The 12,949-nt window shown below is 43.9% G+C and overlaps 1 protein-coding gene across 5 annotated transcripts in view; it reads left to right on the forward strand.

Moving 5' to 3' along the window:
- The window catches only part of LOC135507892 (SAM and SH3 domain-containing protein 1-like), an 88,183-nt gene that overhangs the window by 62,289 nt on the left and 12,945 nt on the right, over positions 1-12,949 (forward strand). For 4 of the 5 annotated variants that reach the window (XM_064927646.1, XM_064927647.1, XM_064927649.1 and 1 more), the window contains exons 2-8: positions 99-233; positions 503-553; positions 964-1,019; positions 9,480-9,520; positions 9,854-9,943; positions 12,162-12,274; positions 12,527-12,628. In XM_064927646.1, the coding sequence (XP_064783718.1) occupies positions 99-233; positions 503-553; positions 964-1,019; positions 9,480-9,520; positions 9,854-9,943; positions 12,162-12,274; positions 12,527-12,628 (588 nt within the window). Of the gene's footprint in view, positions 1-98; positions 234-502; positions 554-963; positions 1,020-8,987; positions 9,372-9,479; positions 9,521-9,853; positions 9,944-12,161; positions 12,275-12,526; positions 12,629-12,949 lie in introns of those variants that run through there. The other variant, XM_064927650.1, reaches the window with a different exon arrangement.

The raw sequence follows: 12,949 nt of genomic DNA on the forward strand, positions 1-12,949 counted from the left end.
GATTGCTAATGCTGACTCTCCGTAACATGCAGATCCTTACTATGTGGTGAGGTAGGACTTCCTCGCTGTTCTTACGGACTATGTCTTCTCTGTTTTAGGATGGCTCGTTGGGAACCTTTGAGGACTTGGCTCAGGAGTACTCAGAGTATTACAGCACTTCTCTCGCTGACGTCCAAGACAGAATGGAGGAGATCTGCAAACTCAAACTTGTACAAGTTGCAGAGTCAGAGATGGTACGATCATATATTACATGTTCAGTGTGATACAGAATACAATGTTTTTTTCCATCTGTGGATACCCACTTTGCACAGACTTCGTTCTAATTAAAATGATGTGGAGGAAGCCTTTAGAAATGTGGTTTTCATTTAAATCCTCTAATATGTGTGAGAGTTTAGGGTGACATGTTACAATTTTGTCCATTTCATTTATCAAGATATTTATGTTTTGAAATGCTGATTGACTCAGATGTTGTCATTCCTTAATTTGCCTCTGTGCGTTTCAGGAAAAGGTTGACTTAGTGACCACATCACTGCAGCTTCGCTCACAGATCCAGGTGACGGACTCCTATTCTCCCTATTGGTTTTGACCCTATTGTATGTTCACCCTCTGGGAGGAGGGATTTCCTCAGCCCTGGTCCTGCAGACATCAGAGCTGCTATGAACCAGATCACAGCCCTGTCATTATGGCATTATAACATCTTGGTTTTCCTTGATCACAAATTCCTGTTTCACTGTCTGTAAATGGAAACTCTGTGGCCTTGTTATTTGTAATGCATACTGTTAATGTGTGTCCGGAAATAACATTTAGAAAAAATGTGTGCTGTAGCCTTTTTGTGGCCAATGAGATGCACATTAAGAGTTCCAAACCAATACGCCTGCCAGTAAGCTAGACTGTGGTTCCTCGAAGTTTGTCAGTTTCCATTGCCTTCCTGCCTGTCTGACTGCAGTGTTCTGTTCTCTACAGGATTCACTAGGGCTGAGCAGCAGTAGCACTGTGTCCACTCCCGAGACAGAGCGAAGGTAAGACCGTTGAGATACTGAAGCTGTTATTCTGTATTGTCTCCCCTTTGTGTGTGTATCGTGTGTTATATTGTGTTATATTGTGATGTCCTCCATGCTGTATGTAGTTGAATTGGTGTTGTCGATCAGAGACGTAGGAAAGTCATAGCAGTCCCATACATTGTCTTCATGTCCTAGTGAAATTAGTTGTCTTTCTATAAATTGACAAACTCCTGGGAGGTATTTGGGCGACTCTACAGAAGTGGTGTAAATTGCTGACCCACCCCAAAGAAACTAAAATGGTTAAGTCTCCAAACTTACTTCATGATATGTTCTAATTAATTCCAAGGCAAAAACAAACATGTTTTAATTAAAATAGCAGAAAGTCATTGTTTATACACCTATTTATATTGAGGTGGAGGTCCCAACCCCTGATTCCTAAACACTATTCATGATTTTAGATGTAAAATTAATTACACTTATTTCAGTAGACCATCTTTGTCATGCATAGGTGTAATAGGTGGCAGGGAAGTCAGGCGCAGGAGAGTCAAATAGTGTAAAATGGAGTCTTTTAATAAAGTTCACGGAGTATGCTCCATAACACTAAATGTACGTAAACAAACAAACATGGGTACGAGGACCCGACGCGCACCTATACAACATGAGGGGAAACAGTACCCCTCCCAGTCCACGAGGTACTGAAGGCCCCTCGCCCGACGTCTCAAATCCAAAATGGATCGAACAGTGTACGCCGGAACCCCCTCTGTCTAGAGGAGGCGGAGGAATATTACGCACTTCAGCCTCCTGGAGCGGGACAGCCACCATCGGCCTGAGGAGAGACACATGGAACGAGGGGTTAATACGGTAATTAGTGGGCAGTTGTAACCTATAACATACCTCGTTCACTCTCCTCAGGACTTTAAACGGCCCCACAAACCGCGGACCCAGCTTCCGGCAGAGCAGGCGAAGGGGCAGGTTTCGGGTCAAGAGCCAGACCCTGTCCCCTGGTGCGAACACTGGGGCCTCACTGCGGCGACGGTCTGCGCCATTGTCTGGCGCCTTATGGCACGCTGAAGGTGGACGTGGGCTGCCTCCCAGGTTTCCTCAGCGTGCCGAAACCAATTGTCCACCACAGGGGCCTCAGTCTGGCTCTGATGCCAAGGAGCCAGAACTGGCTGATACCCTAATACACATTGAAAGGGAGTAAGGTTAGTGGAGGAGTGACGTAGCGCGTTCTGAGCCATCTCTGCCCAGGGCACGAACTTCGCCCACTCCCCCGGCCGATCCTGGCAATAAGACCGCAGAAACCTACCCACAACTCTCTCCACCTGCCCATTACTCTCGGGGTGAAAACCTGAAGTAAGACTAACCGAGATCCCCAGACGCTCCATGAACGCCTTCCAGACCCTTGATGTGAACTGGGGACCCCGATCAGACACTATATCCTCAGGCACCCCATAGTGCCGTAAAACATGTGTAAACAGGGCCTCTGCAGTTTGTAAGGCCGTAGGGAGACCGGGCAAAGGGAGGAGACGACAGGACTTTGAAAACATTACATTTACATTTAAGTCATTTAGCAGACGCTCTTAAACCGATCCACAACGACCAGGATCGTGGTTTAACCCTGTGAAGGTGGAAGATCAGTCAAAAAATCCACCGACAGGTGCGACCACGGCCGTTGAGGAACGGGTAGAGGTTGTAGCTTACCTCTGGGCAGGTGTCTAGGAGCCTTGCACTGGGCGCACACCGAGCAGGAAGAAACATAAATCCTCACGTCCTTAGCTAAAGTGGGCCACCAGTATCTCCCTTCAAGACAGCACATCGTCCGACCTAACCCAGGATGACCAGAGGAGGGTGACGTGTGAGCCCAATATATCAATCGTCGCGGACAGCAGACGGAACGTACAGACGACCAGCTGGACACTCAGGGGGAGAAGGCTCTGCACGTGATGCCCGCTCAATGTCCGCGTCCAGCTCCCACACTACAGGCGCCACCAGACACGAAGCTGGGAGTATGGGAGTGGGATCCATGGGCCGCTCCTCTGTGTCATACAGCTGAGACAATGCGTCTGCCTTAATGTTCTGGGAGCCTGGTCTGTAAGAAAGAGTAAACCCAAAACGAGTGAAACACATGGCCCACCTTGCCTGGCGAGGATTCAATCTCTTCGCCTGCCGGAAGTACTCCAGATTGCGGTGGTCAGTCCAGATGAGAAAAGTGTGTTTAGCCCCCTCAAGCCAATGCCTCCACACCTTCAAAGCTTCTACGACAGCTAACCGCTCTCGGTTCCCCACATCATAGTTTCGCTCTGCCGGGCTGAGCTTCTTCGAAAAGAAAGCACAGGGGCGAAGCTTCAGTGGCGTACCCGAACGCTGAGAGAGCATTGCTCCTATCCCAGCTTCGGATGCGTCCACCTCCACTTCAGGTGCTCAAAAGCCCTGTTTGCCTCAGCCGACCACTGCAAGCGCACCGGGCCCCCCTTTAGCAGTGAGGTAATGGGAGCTGCCACCTGACCAAAACCCCGGATAAACCTCCGGTAGTAATTGGAAAACCCAAAAAAACGCTGCAACTCCTTTATCGTGGTTGGAGTCGGCCAATTACGCACGGCTGTAATGCGGTCGCTCTCCATCTCCACTCCTGAAGTGGAAATCCGATGCCCTAGGAAGGAGATGGATTGTTGGAAGAACAAGCATTTCTCAGTCTTGACATATAGATCATGCTCCAACAGGCGACCAAGCACCCTGCGCACCAGGGACACATGCTCGGCGCGTGTAGCAGAGTATATCAGAATATCATCGATATACACCACTACACCCTGCCCGTGCAGGTCCCTGAAGATCTCATCTACAAATGATTGGAAAACTGATGGAGCATTCATCAACCCATATGGCATGACCAGGTACTCATAATGACCTGAGGTGGTGCTAAATGCCGTCTTCCACTCATCATCCTTCTTAATACGCACCAGATTGTACGCACTCCTGAGATCCAATTTTGTGAAAAAACGTGCCCCGTGCATTAACTCTATGATCGTATTGATCAGAGGTAGCGGGTAACTATATTTCACTGTGATTTTATTAAGACCTCGATAATCAACGCACGGGCGTAAACCGCCATCCTTTTTTTCACAAAAAAGAAACTCGAAGAGACGGGTGAAATGGATGGCTGAATGAACCCCTGATGCAGGGATTCAGAGACATATGTCTCCATAGCCTCCGTCTCCGCTTGCGACAGGGGATACACGTGACTCTTGGGATATGCAGCGTCTACCAGGAGATCTATCGCACAATCCCCCCGTCGATGGGGTGGTAATTGAGTCGCCTTCTTTTTACAGAAGGCGAGAGCCAAATCGGCATATTCGGGGGGGAATGCGCACGGTGGAGACCTGGTCTGGACTTTCCACCGTAGTAGCACCAACGGAAACCCCTAAACACCTACCTGAGCATTCTCACAACCACCCCGTGAGAGCCCTCTGTGGCCAAGAAACAGTGGGGTTATGTCAAACTAACCAGGGTAGGCCTAGCACCACAGAATACGCAGGAGAATCAATAAGGAAAAGACTAATCTTCTCCTTGTGACCCTCCTGCGTTATCATACACAAAGGTGCGGTTACCTCCCTGATAAACCCTGACCCTAATGGTCGACTATCTAAGGCATGAATAGGGAAAGGCATATCCACAGGAACAATAGGGATCCCTAAACTATGAGCTAGACTTTTATTAATGAAATTCCCAGCCGCACCTGAATCTACTAGCGCCTTATACTGGGAATGCAGTGAAAAATCAGGAAAAGAGATAGACAAACATTAGTGCAGCAGAGGGCTCTGGATGACAATGGTGCCTACTCACCTGGGGTGACGCCAGAATGCCCTGCCTGCCCCCTCTATTCCCAGAGGAACCAACCCGGCACCGACCAGCAGTGTGCCCTCTGCGACCTTGAATGGTGCTCGAGCGGGAACCCCCTCCGGTCTCCCTGCGCACCATCCCTGCCAATTCCATAGGTTCGGGAGAGAGGGTGCGGGAGGATGGAACAACCAGACCCCGATCTAGACGTCCACGAGTAGCCAGCATGTTGTCCACCTTGATGGACATGTCCACCAGCTGGTCGAAGGTAAGGGTGGTGTCTCTCCAGGCCAGCTCCCGACGGACGTCCTCGCGTAGACTACAACGGTAATGGTCGATCAGGGCCCTGTCTCTCCATCCAGCGCCGGCAGCCAAGGTCCTAAACTCCAAAGCAAAATCCTGTGCACTCCTCGTCTCCTGCCTCAGATGATAGAGGAGCTCACCCGCTGCTTTGCCTTCAGGTGGGTGATCGAATACTATCCGGAATTGGCGGGTGAACTCCTCAAAATGTTCCAACGCCGCATCCTCCCTTCTACACACAGCGCTGGCCCATTCCAGGGCTTTCCCGGTGAGGCATGAGACGAGGGCGCAACTCTTCTCACGGTCAGATGGTACTGGGGAGGCCGTGGCTAGATATAAGTTCAGCTTAAGGAGGAAACCCTGGCAGCCGGCAGTATCTCCGTTGTATCCCGTGGGTAGGGATAAATGGATCTTAGATTCAGGAGAGGAAAAAACGTTCACGGGAGATTCCGGTTGTGGTGGTGCTGGAGAAACTCCCTGTCTCTCCCAGCGATCCATTTTATGGACAATGTGATTCATGACGGAGCTGATAACGTCAAGCTCCCTCGCTTGTTCCTGAACGTGTTCCTCCAGCTCCATGGGCATAGTGTCCTCTCCTGCTGACTTCATATATTTGGTCAGAGATTCTGTCATTCATAGGTGTAATAGGTGTCAGGGAAGTCAGGCGCAGGAGAGTCAAATAGAGTGTAAAATGGAGTCTTTTAATAAAGTTCACGGAGTATGCTCCATAACACTAAATGTACGTAAACAAACAAACATGGGTACGAGGACCCGACGCACAACATATACAAACAATCTCTGACAAAGACATGAGGGGAAACCGAGGGTTAAATACACAACAGGTAATGAATGGGATTGAAAACAGGTGTGTGGGAAGACAAGACAAAACCAATGGAAAATGAAAAAAGGATCAATGATGGCTAGAAGACCGGTGACGTCGAACGCCGAGCACCGCCCGAACAAGGAGAGGCAACGACTTCGGCAGAAGTCGTGACAATCTTGTAATAATATAACCATCTTGTTATATTATCACATTTGAAAGAAAACTGACCTAATAATTAGTTTTGTATATTTTTAAGCATGTAATATATATATATATATGCGCTGTCCTAGCTTTTTGATGGCACTACCGAAACACACCCATTTAAAAGATTGCAGAATGAATGTGCCTTAAGCCACACCCATACAAATATCACCAGGTGATATACACCCCTCTCTAGCATGGCCACATGGTGAGTAGTCTTATCTGCCAACATTGTGGAGAAAATTTGTGAGCAAGTTGCTACATCTTCATGTCTCTTTAAGAAGTGTCCCCACCGAACATCTAATATTTCAAGAAATATGTCAGGTACGGTTTTGAGACAAAAATATATGTTAGCTGGGATGTACATCTGATACATTAAAGCTCGCCAGGCATATGCTCGCTTTGGGGATTCATTAAATGGATGCTTCAGGATTTTGGCAATGAAGCCCTTTTTTATTTAAGAAACGTGTTGGAAATTCCAAATGGTTTGCATAGTCAACTTACACACAGCACTGACACACACACACTTACCCCACCAGACATGCCACCAGGGGTCTTTTCACAGTCCCCAGGCCAAGAACACATTCAAGGAAACGTACAGTTTTATACAGAGCCATGAGTACATGGAACTCCATTACATATTTTATAGCAAAGTGAACAGCAAACCTGGTTTTAAAAAATAAAATAAAATAAAAATAAAGCAACACTTCATGGCACAACGCCTCTCCCCCATGTGACCTACTTGTGTGTATGTACTGACGTGTGTTAACTCCGATGCGCACACACACACTACATCTTAATGTTTTTAAATGTTTGCAAATGGTCAAGTCTTTTGACGAATGTATTTTTGGTTATATGTCAGACCCCAGTAAGATTAGCTGTCGCTAATGGGGATCCTAATAAAACAAAATCCAATCTCTATCCCCTGAGTCAGATGAACTCGTGGATACCATTTTTATGTCTCTGCGTCCAGTTTGAAGGAAATTGCTAGTTTTTCTTTTTATTAGGCACATGGGAATTTAACCGCAAAATATATTTTCACGTGTACCATATCATCACGCACATCCTTTTATCCGCAACAAGATAATTTGATGGAAACACAGCTATGGTGGAAAAATGCGCATATTGTTTTTATGCAGATTTTTTAGAACATTTTCATTAAATCTGTCGCCAATTGGATGGAAACCTAGCTTATGATTGACTCTTGATTGTTAGTCCACTGTATTATTTGACATTTTTCTTTATCTTAAATGTTCTACATTTAAACACACAAGGTAATTATTTATATGTTTGATTATTTTTTAGAATTATTGAAGGACAGGGACATCCATAAGGTGCCAACATGTCAAAGTACAGCAGACAGTAAGAGAGGACAGAGAGTTTAAAAACAGACCCTGTGTAATATCAAGAATATCTGATATAGAAATAAATGCTAGAAGGAAGGAAGAGGGAAAGTAAGTTAAATTTTATGAAATATTTATCTGAGAGGGACAAGAGGTACACGAGGGCAGGAGTGAAAAGGCAGACGCAGACAGAAAGATGTCTTTTAATGATGTGAATCACATGTGCCCCATTCGATATGGAAGCAATTAAGTTCAAAATGTATACGCCAGGTCACAACCGAAGAAAAAATGTCACTACCAACGCGCCTAATAGTTTGCCACAAATAAGATGGGAAATGTGACCATTTTTAAAATCTAACTTGACATAATTAGATGTGTAAGTAATTCAATCAATACGTTTCGGACCCATTCATAAAATCAACATTGAACATTTTACAGGGAAAAATAAAATCTCTAAATGACATTTTAAGATTTTTAAAGTCAGTTTAAAAGTCCTGTTTTACTATTTGGTCAATATTGTATGCTAATAAAATGAATCTGTAATCAAAAATGTATCAACATTTGCTACTGTGCATGGTAACTTCTGTAGAATGACCCTCGTAGGACAGTCAGTCAGTAAGACGGTCATTCCCTTTCATACATTTATCCCCATAGGTGCTGTCTCAAATGGCAGCCTATTCCCTATTTAGTGCACTTGTTTTGAGGCCCACAGGGTGCTCTCTGGTCAATAGGGTGCCATTTGGCATGCAGCCCCTAGTCAGTGTGAGGAAATGTTTCATACTTCCTGTCCTGATGACCTCCAGCCACCTTTTATGAAGTGTTCCTCTGCTAGTATACCAACAGGAAACGTCCTGTTCTTCCCCCTATTGTGTGTTTGGAGATGGTCATATTGTGAACGCAGGGGAATTGGTGAGAGAAATAAGGGAGGAAAGGAGGAATCTGGGTAATGAGTAATAACATGGTACTATACACTCAGCGGGGTGTCTGCAACACCAGATTTAAGTTTGTTTACTTGGCTAGTTACACCTTTAGCTTTAGCATTGTCCAGTGCAAAACAATGAGAGGAGTAGTAACTTGTGTTATCATGCTCTAAAAAGTAAGCCCAAATCACCTCAAAGTAACATGACTTTATACAGTATGCTGGTTTTGAGTAGCCACCTCTGAGAATTGGTTCCCTTCATAAACTACCAGAACACAAGAGCCTTGATTTCTACTAATCTTGCTGAGGGAAAGGTTGTACAGCACTGGGCTTGCTGTGACTTTTAGGCAAGGCACCCTCTTGTGGCCACCTGTAGAACTGTGTCGATGGGGAATGATAGTTGTTGCTGATTGCTGGAGACGATCAGCTGACGTCAGAGGGGAGAGAGAGAGAGTGAGGAGCCAGGCCGACCGGTAGACACAGAAAGCGCAATTGTGAGAGAGTTGGAGAGGGAGACAACAGCGATAGAGAGAGACAAATATGAGCGCGAGAGGGTAATGTGGAGGCCACGTGAAGCGCTGTAGTGTTGAAGTGAGTGCAGTCAGTAAAACCCAGGCAGTCGGGGTAGTGAAAAGCCTCTATTGTTGTTGAGAGAGCCTCAGTGATCTGACCTCCTGTCTAGCAGACTGACAGCGTGATGTTTTCCCATCTGGACTGACCACTGGGAACGGCCCCCACTAACACTGCACTGTACTGGCCGGGTCCAGTGGCACGAGGGACAGTGCACGTTTGTGAGGGATACGGTAGTGCATATTTGTTAGGGACAGTGCACGCGTCTGTAATTCTTGAACAGGGACAGAGAACTCAGTGGATGAAGGGGTGTTTTGTTTGAAGACGGTACAGTAGGATAGCAGCAGTACAATGAAGAAAATTGCATTGGAAAACAGGTGATGATGATGTCTGTGACTGGACTCTGCATCTTTTTATTTCTTGGATTGTGTTTTTTTGTTTGTGCCATCTGTCTTGTTTTTGATTCAATCTTGGTTTATTTTTAGGTTGTCCATGCATAAATCAAGTCCTGAGGATGCGTCAGGGGGTATGTTTTTATTATTTTTTATCATCAGTTCTGTGGTTTGATGGGTCTTGGTTAAATATCATGTAATTACTTGGCATTTTAAATTGTGTGGAACTACAAACACAACTGTTGTCATTGTGTCTGACTACAAATGTACTACAATAGTACCTCATTTGAAGATTGAACTTGGACAGTTTTGTTTTTATCACAATTGAGACAATTTAATGTGTGTTTATATTTTGGAATAACTACATATGCATAACCTAAAAAACCATCTACATATTTTGAAAGTTTGCTAGGGGTAGCCATTGTGGTTTTTACCTGTTTTAAACCCCACTGTACCTCCTTGTTTAGGAAAATGGGACGGAAAGAGACTGAAAAACAAGTCATTCTGGCAGAATTTCCGGAAGTCGCAGAAAGGTGTCGTGCGGCAGACCACGAGAGGTATGTTTTTGTTTTGGATACACCCTCCGTCTTTACCCAACATATTTCTGATCACACAAGTCAGGGAACTGTGTCCCATTCTCACTGCATCTGTTTTTTTTTGGATCTCATTTTGTGTTTATTGAAAGGGATTGCACTGAAATGAAGGGAAGACTGGTAAGCGGGAAGTGTATAGGAGAGAGTTGGGACTGGTATCCAATCCCGCACGGCATGTGCTGGGGGGCGGCGGTAAACATGAATATAAACCAAACGTATTTGCAGATCTCCTGATATACCTGAACAATATTGAAAACTCAATGCCCCCTTTGCTAAAAATCTTTTCAGAATACAAAAAAATCTCAGTATTGTCATTATTTTGTTTTTTTTACTAAAATACTTGCGATGCATAATAAGTAACAACAAATATATAAAGATAACTGTATTCCATTACTCATCCATATGAAAGCAGATCTAATTAAATGGAATAATCTTTCCTTAACTCTCACAGGTAGAATAAACCTCTTTAACATGGCTTTGCGCCCACAGTTTTTGTATTCATTTTCGGTAATACAAATTACCCCACAAAATACATCCTTTTAAAAAGTGTACCTGGTCATAAGACTATATACGGGCAAATAACATTCATAGAATTAAAAGGAACGTTTTACATCTTCCTAAGTATGAGGCGTTTAACCTTCCAGACTTGGAATTGTATCAACTCGCTACCCAAGGCTTTTACTTTCAACATATAGTTAAATGCATTAAAGAGGAGCAATGGGCACATATTGAAGATGTGCATGTTCATCCCCAGAATCTTTTTACATGTGTAATTTAAAAGGATAAAGCTAAGAACATTAACTTCATAGTTAAGAACCCTATAACAATATGGAAGAAAATGAAACGTATTCTACAAGAACCAATATCACTCCCAAAAAAACACACCCTTATGGAACAATCCTTGGATAGTGTTTCAGAATTCACAGATAAATGGGTCCAAATGGAAAACTAAAAGCATAGAAATCGTAAATGACTTGGTAACAGGAAATACATTTATTTCCGTGTCGGAATTAAAAAAGGAATTTTGAACTGACCAGTTTCAAATACATGCAACTTAAAAGTTACATATCACGAAATGTCTGAGCAACCCTGAGAGAATCTTATTTGAGTCAGAAAAGGATGTTCATTTGATAGGCAAGATATACAAAACATTGCAGAGAGAGCCTATCCAACTGACAATCTATTAGAAAATATAAACTATTGGAACCAATAACTATTTTTGGCATAAAATGGAGGGAAAGTTGGAGCTTATCTAACAAAATTACAGTTAATGAAAATGTACCCTTAATACAGTATAAACTAATGTATAGAATTTATTACACACTTCACAAATTCTACAGCACAATGGTAGAGTCATGTTTTAAGTGTAAAACTAATAAGACTCAATAATCCATGCTTTGTGGGAATGCTATAAAGTGTGGAAGTTGTGGGCGGAGTATTCCATAACTTGCAATCTAAATGTACTTTTAATCTCTGCATACTTCAAGACATGGCATATGGGGGTGTAGTGAGATACCCGATGGGTTGGACGATTCTCTACTAGTCACTCATCTTGAGAAAAGGTTTACTAAAAACCTTAGAATTCAATGAATCCGCCATCATTAACACAATGGAAAAATCAAATGATTCATGATTTAACTATTGAAATTGCGTGGGCTACGGAGAGAAACAAAATGGTGGTGTTTCAGGCCATGTGGCAAACAATGCAGGCACGGTGTGTGAGCATGTGGGTCTGGGCGGAAGAGATGTCGTCGTTGTTTGCGTTGAAGTTGTTGTTCATATATGTTTGTTTGTATTTGGTGTGTGTGGGGGGGGAATAATACATTTAAATATGATTTTTTAAATAAATACGTTTTTTTTTCAATAGTGTAAAAATATATATATTTAAAAAATGCACCAGATACTTAGTAACAACAATAATATGGCAACTACTGTCTAACAGTGACATAATAATAATACGTATTTTAAACTTACAGAAAAGTTGTACAACTACAAATAGGCCTACAACTAACAAAAACAACTGCTGCAACTACTAATACAACTAAGTACCTATAATATACACGGTACATACATATTTACAAATTTATTTACACATGTTGATGTTTCTATGAGTTAAAAACACAGTTTGTTCCTAACATTTGAAAAAGGGGTTTTCTTAAATTCCCTGTGTTCTATTTACCAGGTGAGGACATAGGTTTTGTAGCCAGTGACATCACTATGAGTGATGAAGAGCGCATCCAGCTGATGATGATGGTCAAGGAGAAGATGATAAGCGTGGAGGAGGCCTTGGCAAGGGTATGATGATGTCACATCCTGTCTTCCTACCGTATGATGTATTTTCCTCCAGATACTGTACTGGATCTCTTTTCTCAGGATGTACTGTAAGAGTCCTCTGCAATTACTGGATATTGAGCATCTCAGTAGGATTTATAACGAGGGAATACAAGTCTGATTTGATCACGTATTTATTGTGCTTCTTTAGCTCTTATCGTGCCATATTGGATACTTATCGAGTCTCCTCTCTTCTCTCCCCTCTCCTCCTCACAGCTGAAAGAGTTTGAGAGCCAGAACAGACAGAACTGCAGCACTGATCTTACAGAATGGCCTGATGCGCCCAGTCCAACCCTGAACGAGTCCTCCAACTGCAATGTAAGTGTCGCTGATAACCCATGGATATAAGAGTGTTGTAACTCTGTATGGATTTGGTGTGTTTGGTGTATACCGTATGCGCTCATCGTTCTGCCATCTAACAAGGCTAGTGAGTTGTTTATGCCCCCCCTCTGTCTCTCTCTGTGTGGTGTAACCTGCAACCTGCCCACTCCAGGCCCTTTCCCAACAGGCAGCCCTCTATTCATCCCAGTCAAAGCACCTGCTTAACCCCCTATTGTGTTGCTGTGAGTGGGTAGATCCAGCACTGTGCTGTGTTATGCAGGCCACAGCTCTTTTCTGCATGGTTGGGGTGATTAGGGG

This window comes from Oncorhynchus masou, chromosome 21 (assembly GCF_036934945.1).
Source record: "Oncorhynchus masou masou isolate Uvic2021 chromosome 21, UVic_Omas_1.1, whole genome shotgun sequence".
In the NCBI taxonomy this organism is placed as follows: Eukaryota; Metazoa; Chordata; class Actinopteri; order Salmoniformes; family Salmonidae; genus Oncorhynchus; species Oncorhynchus masou.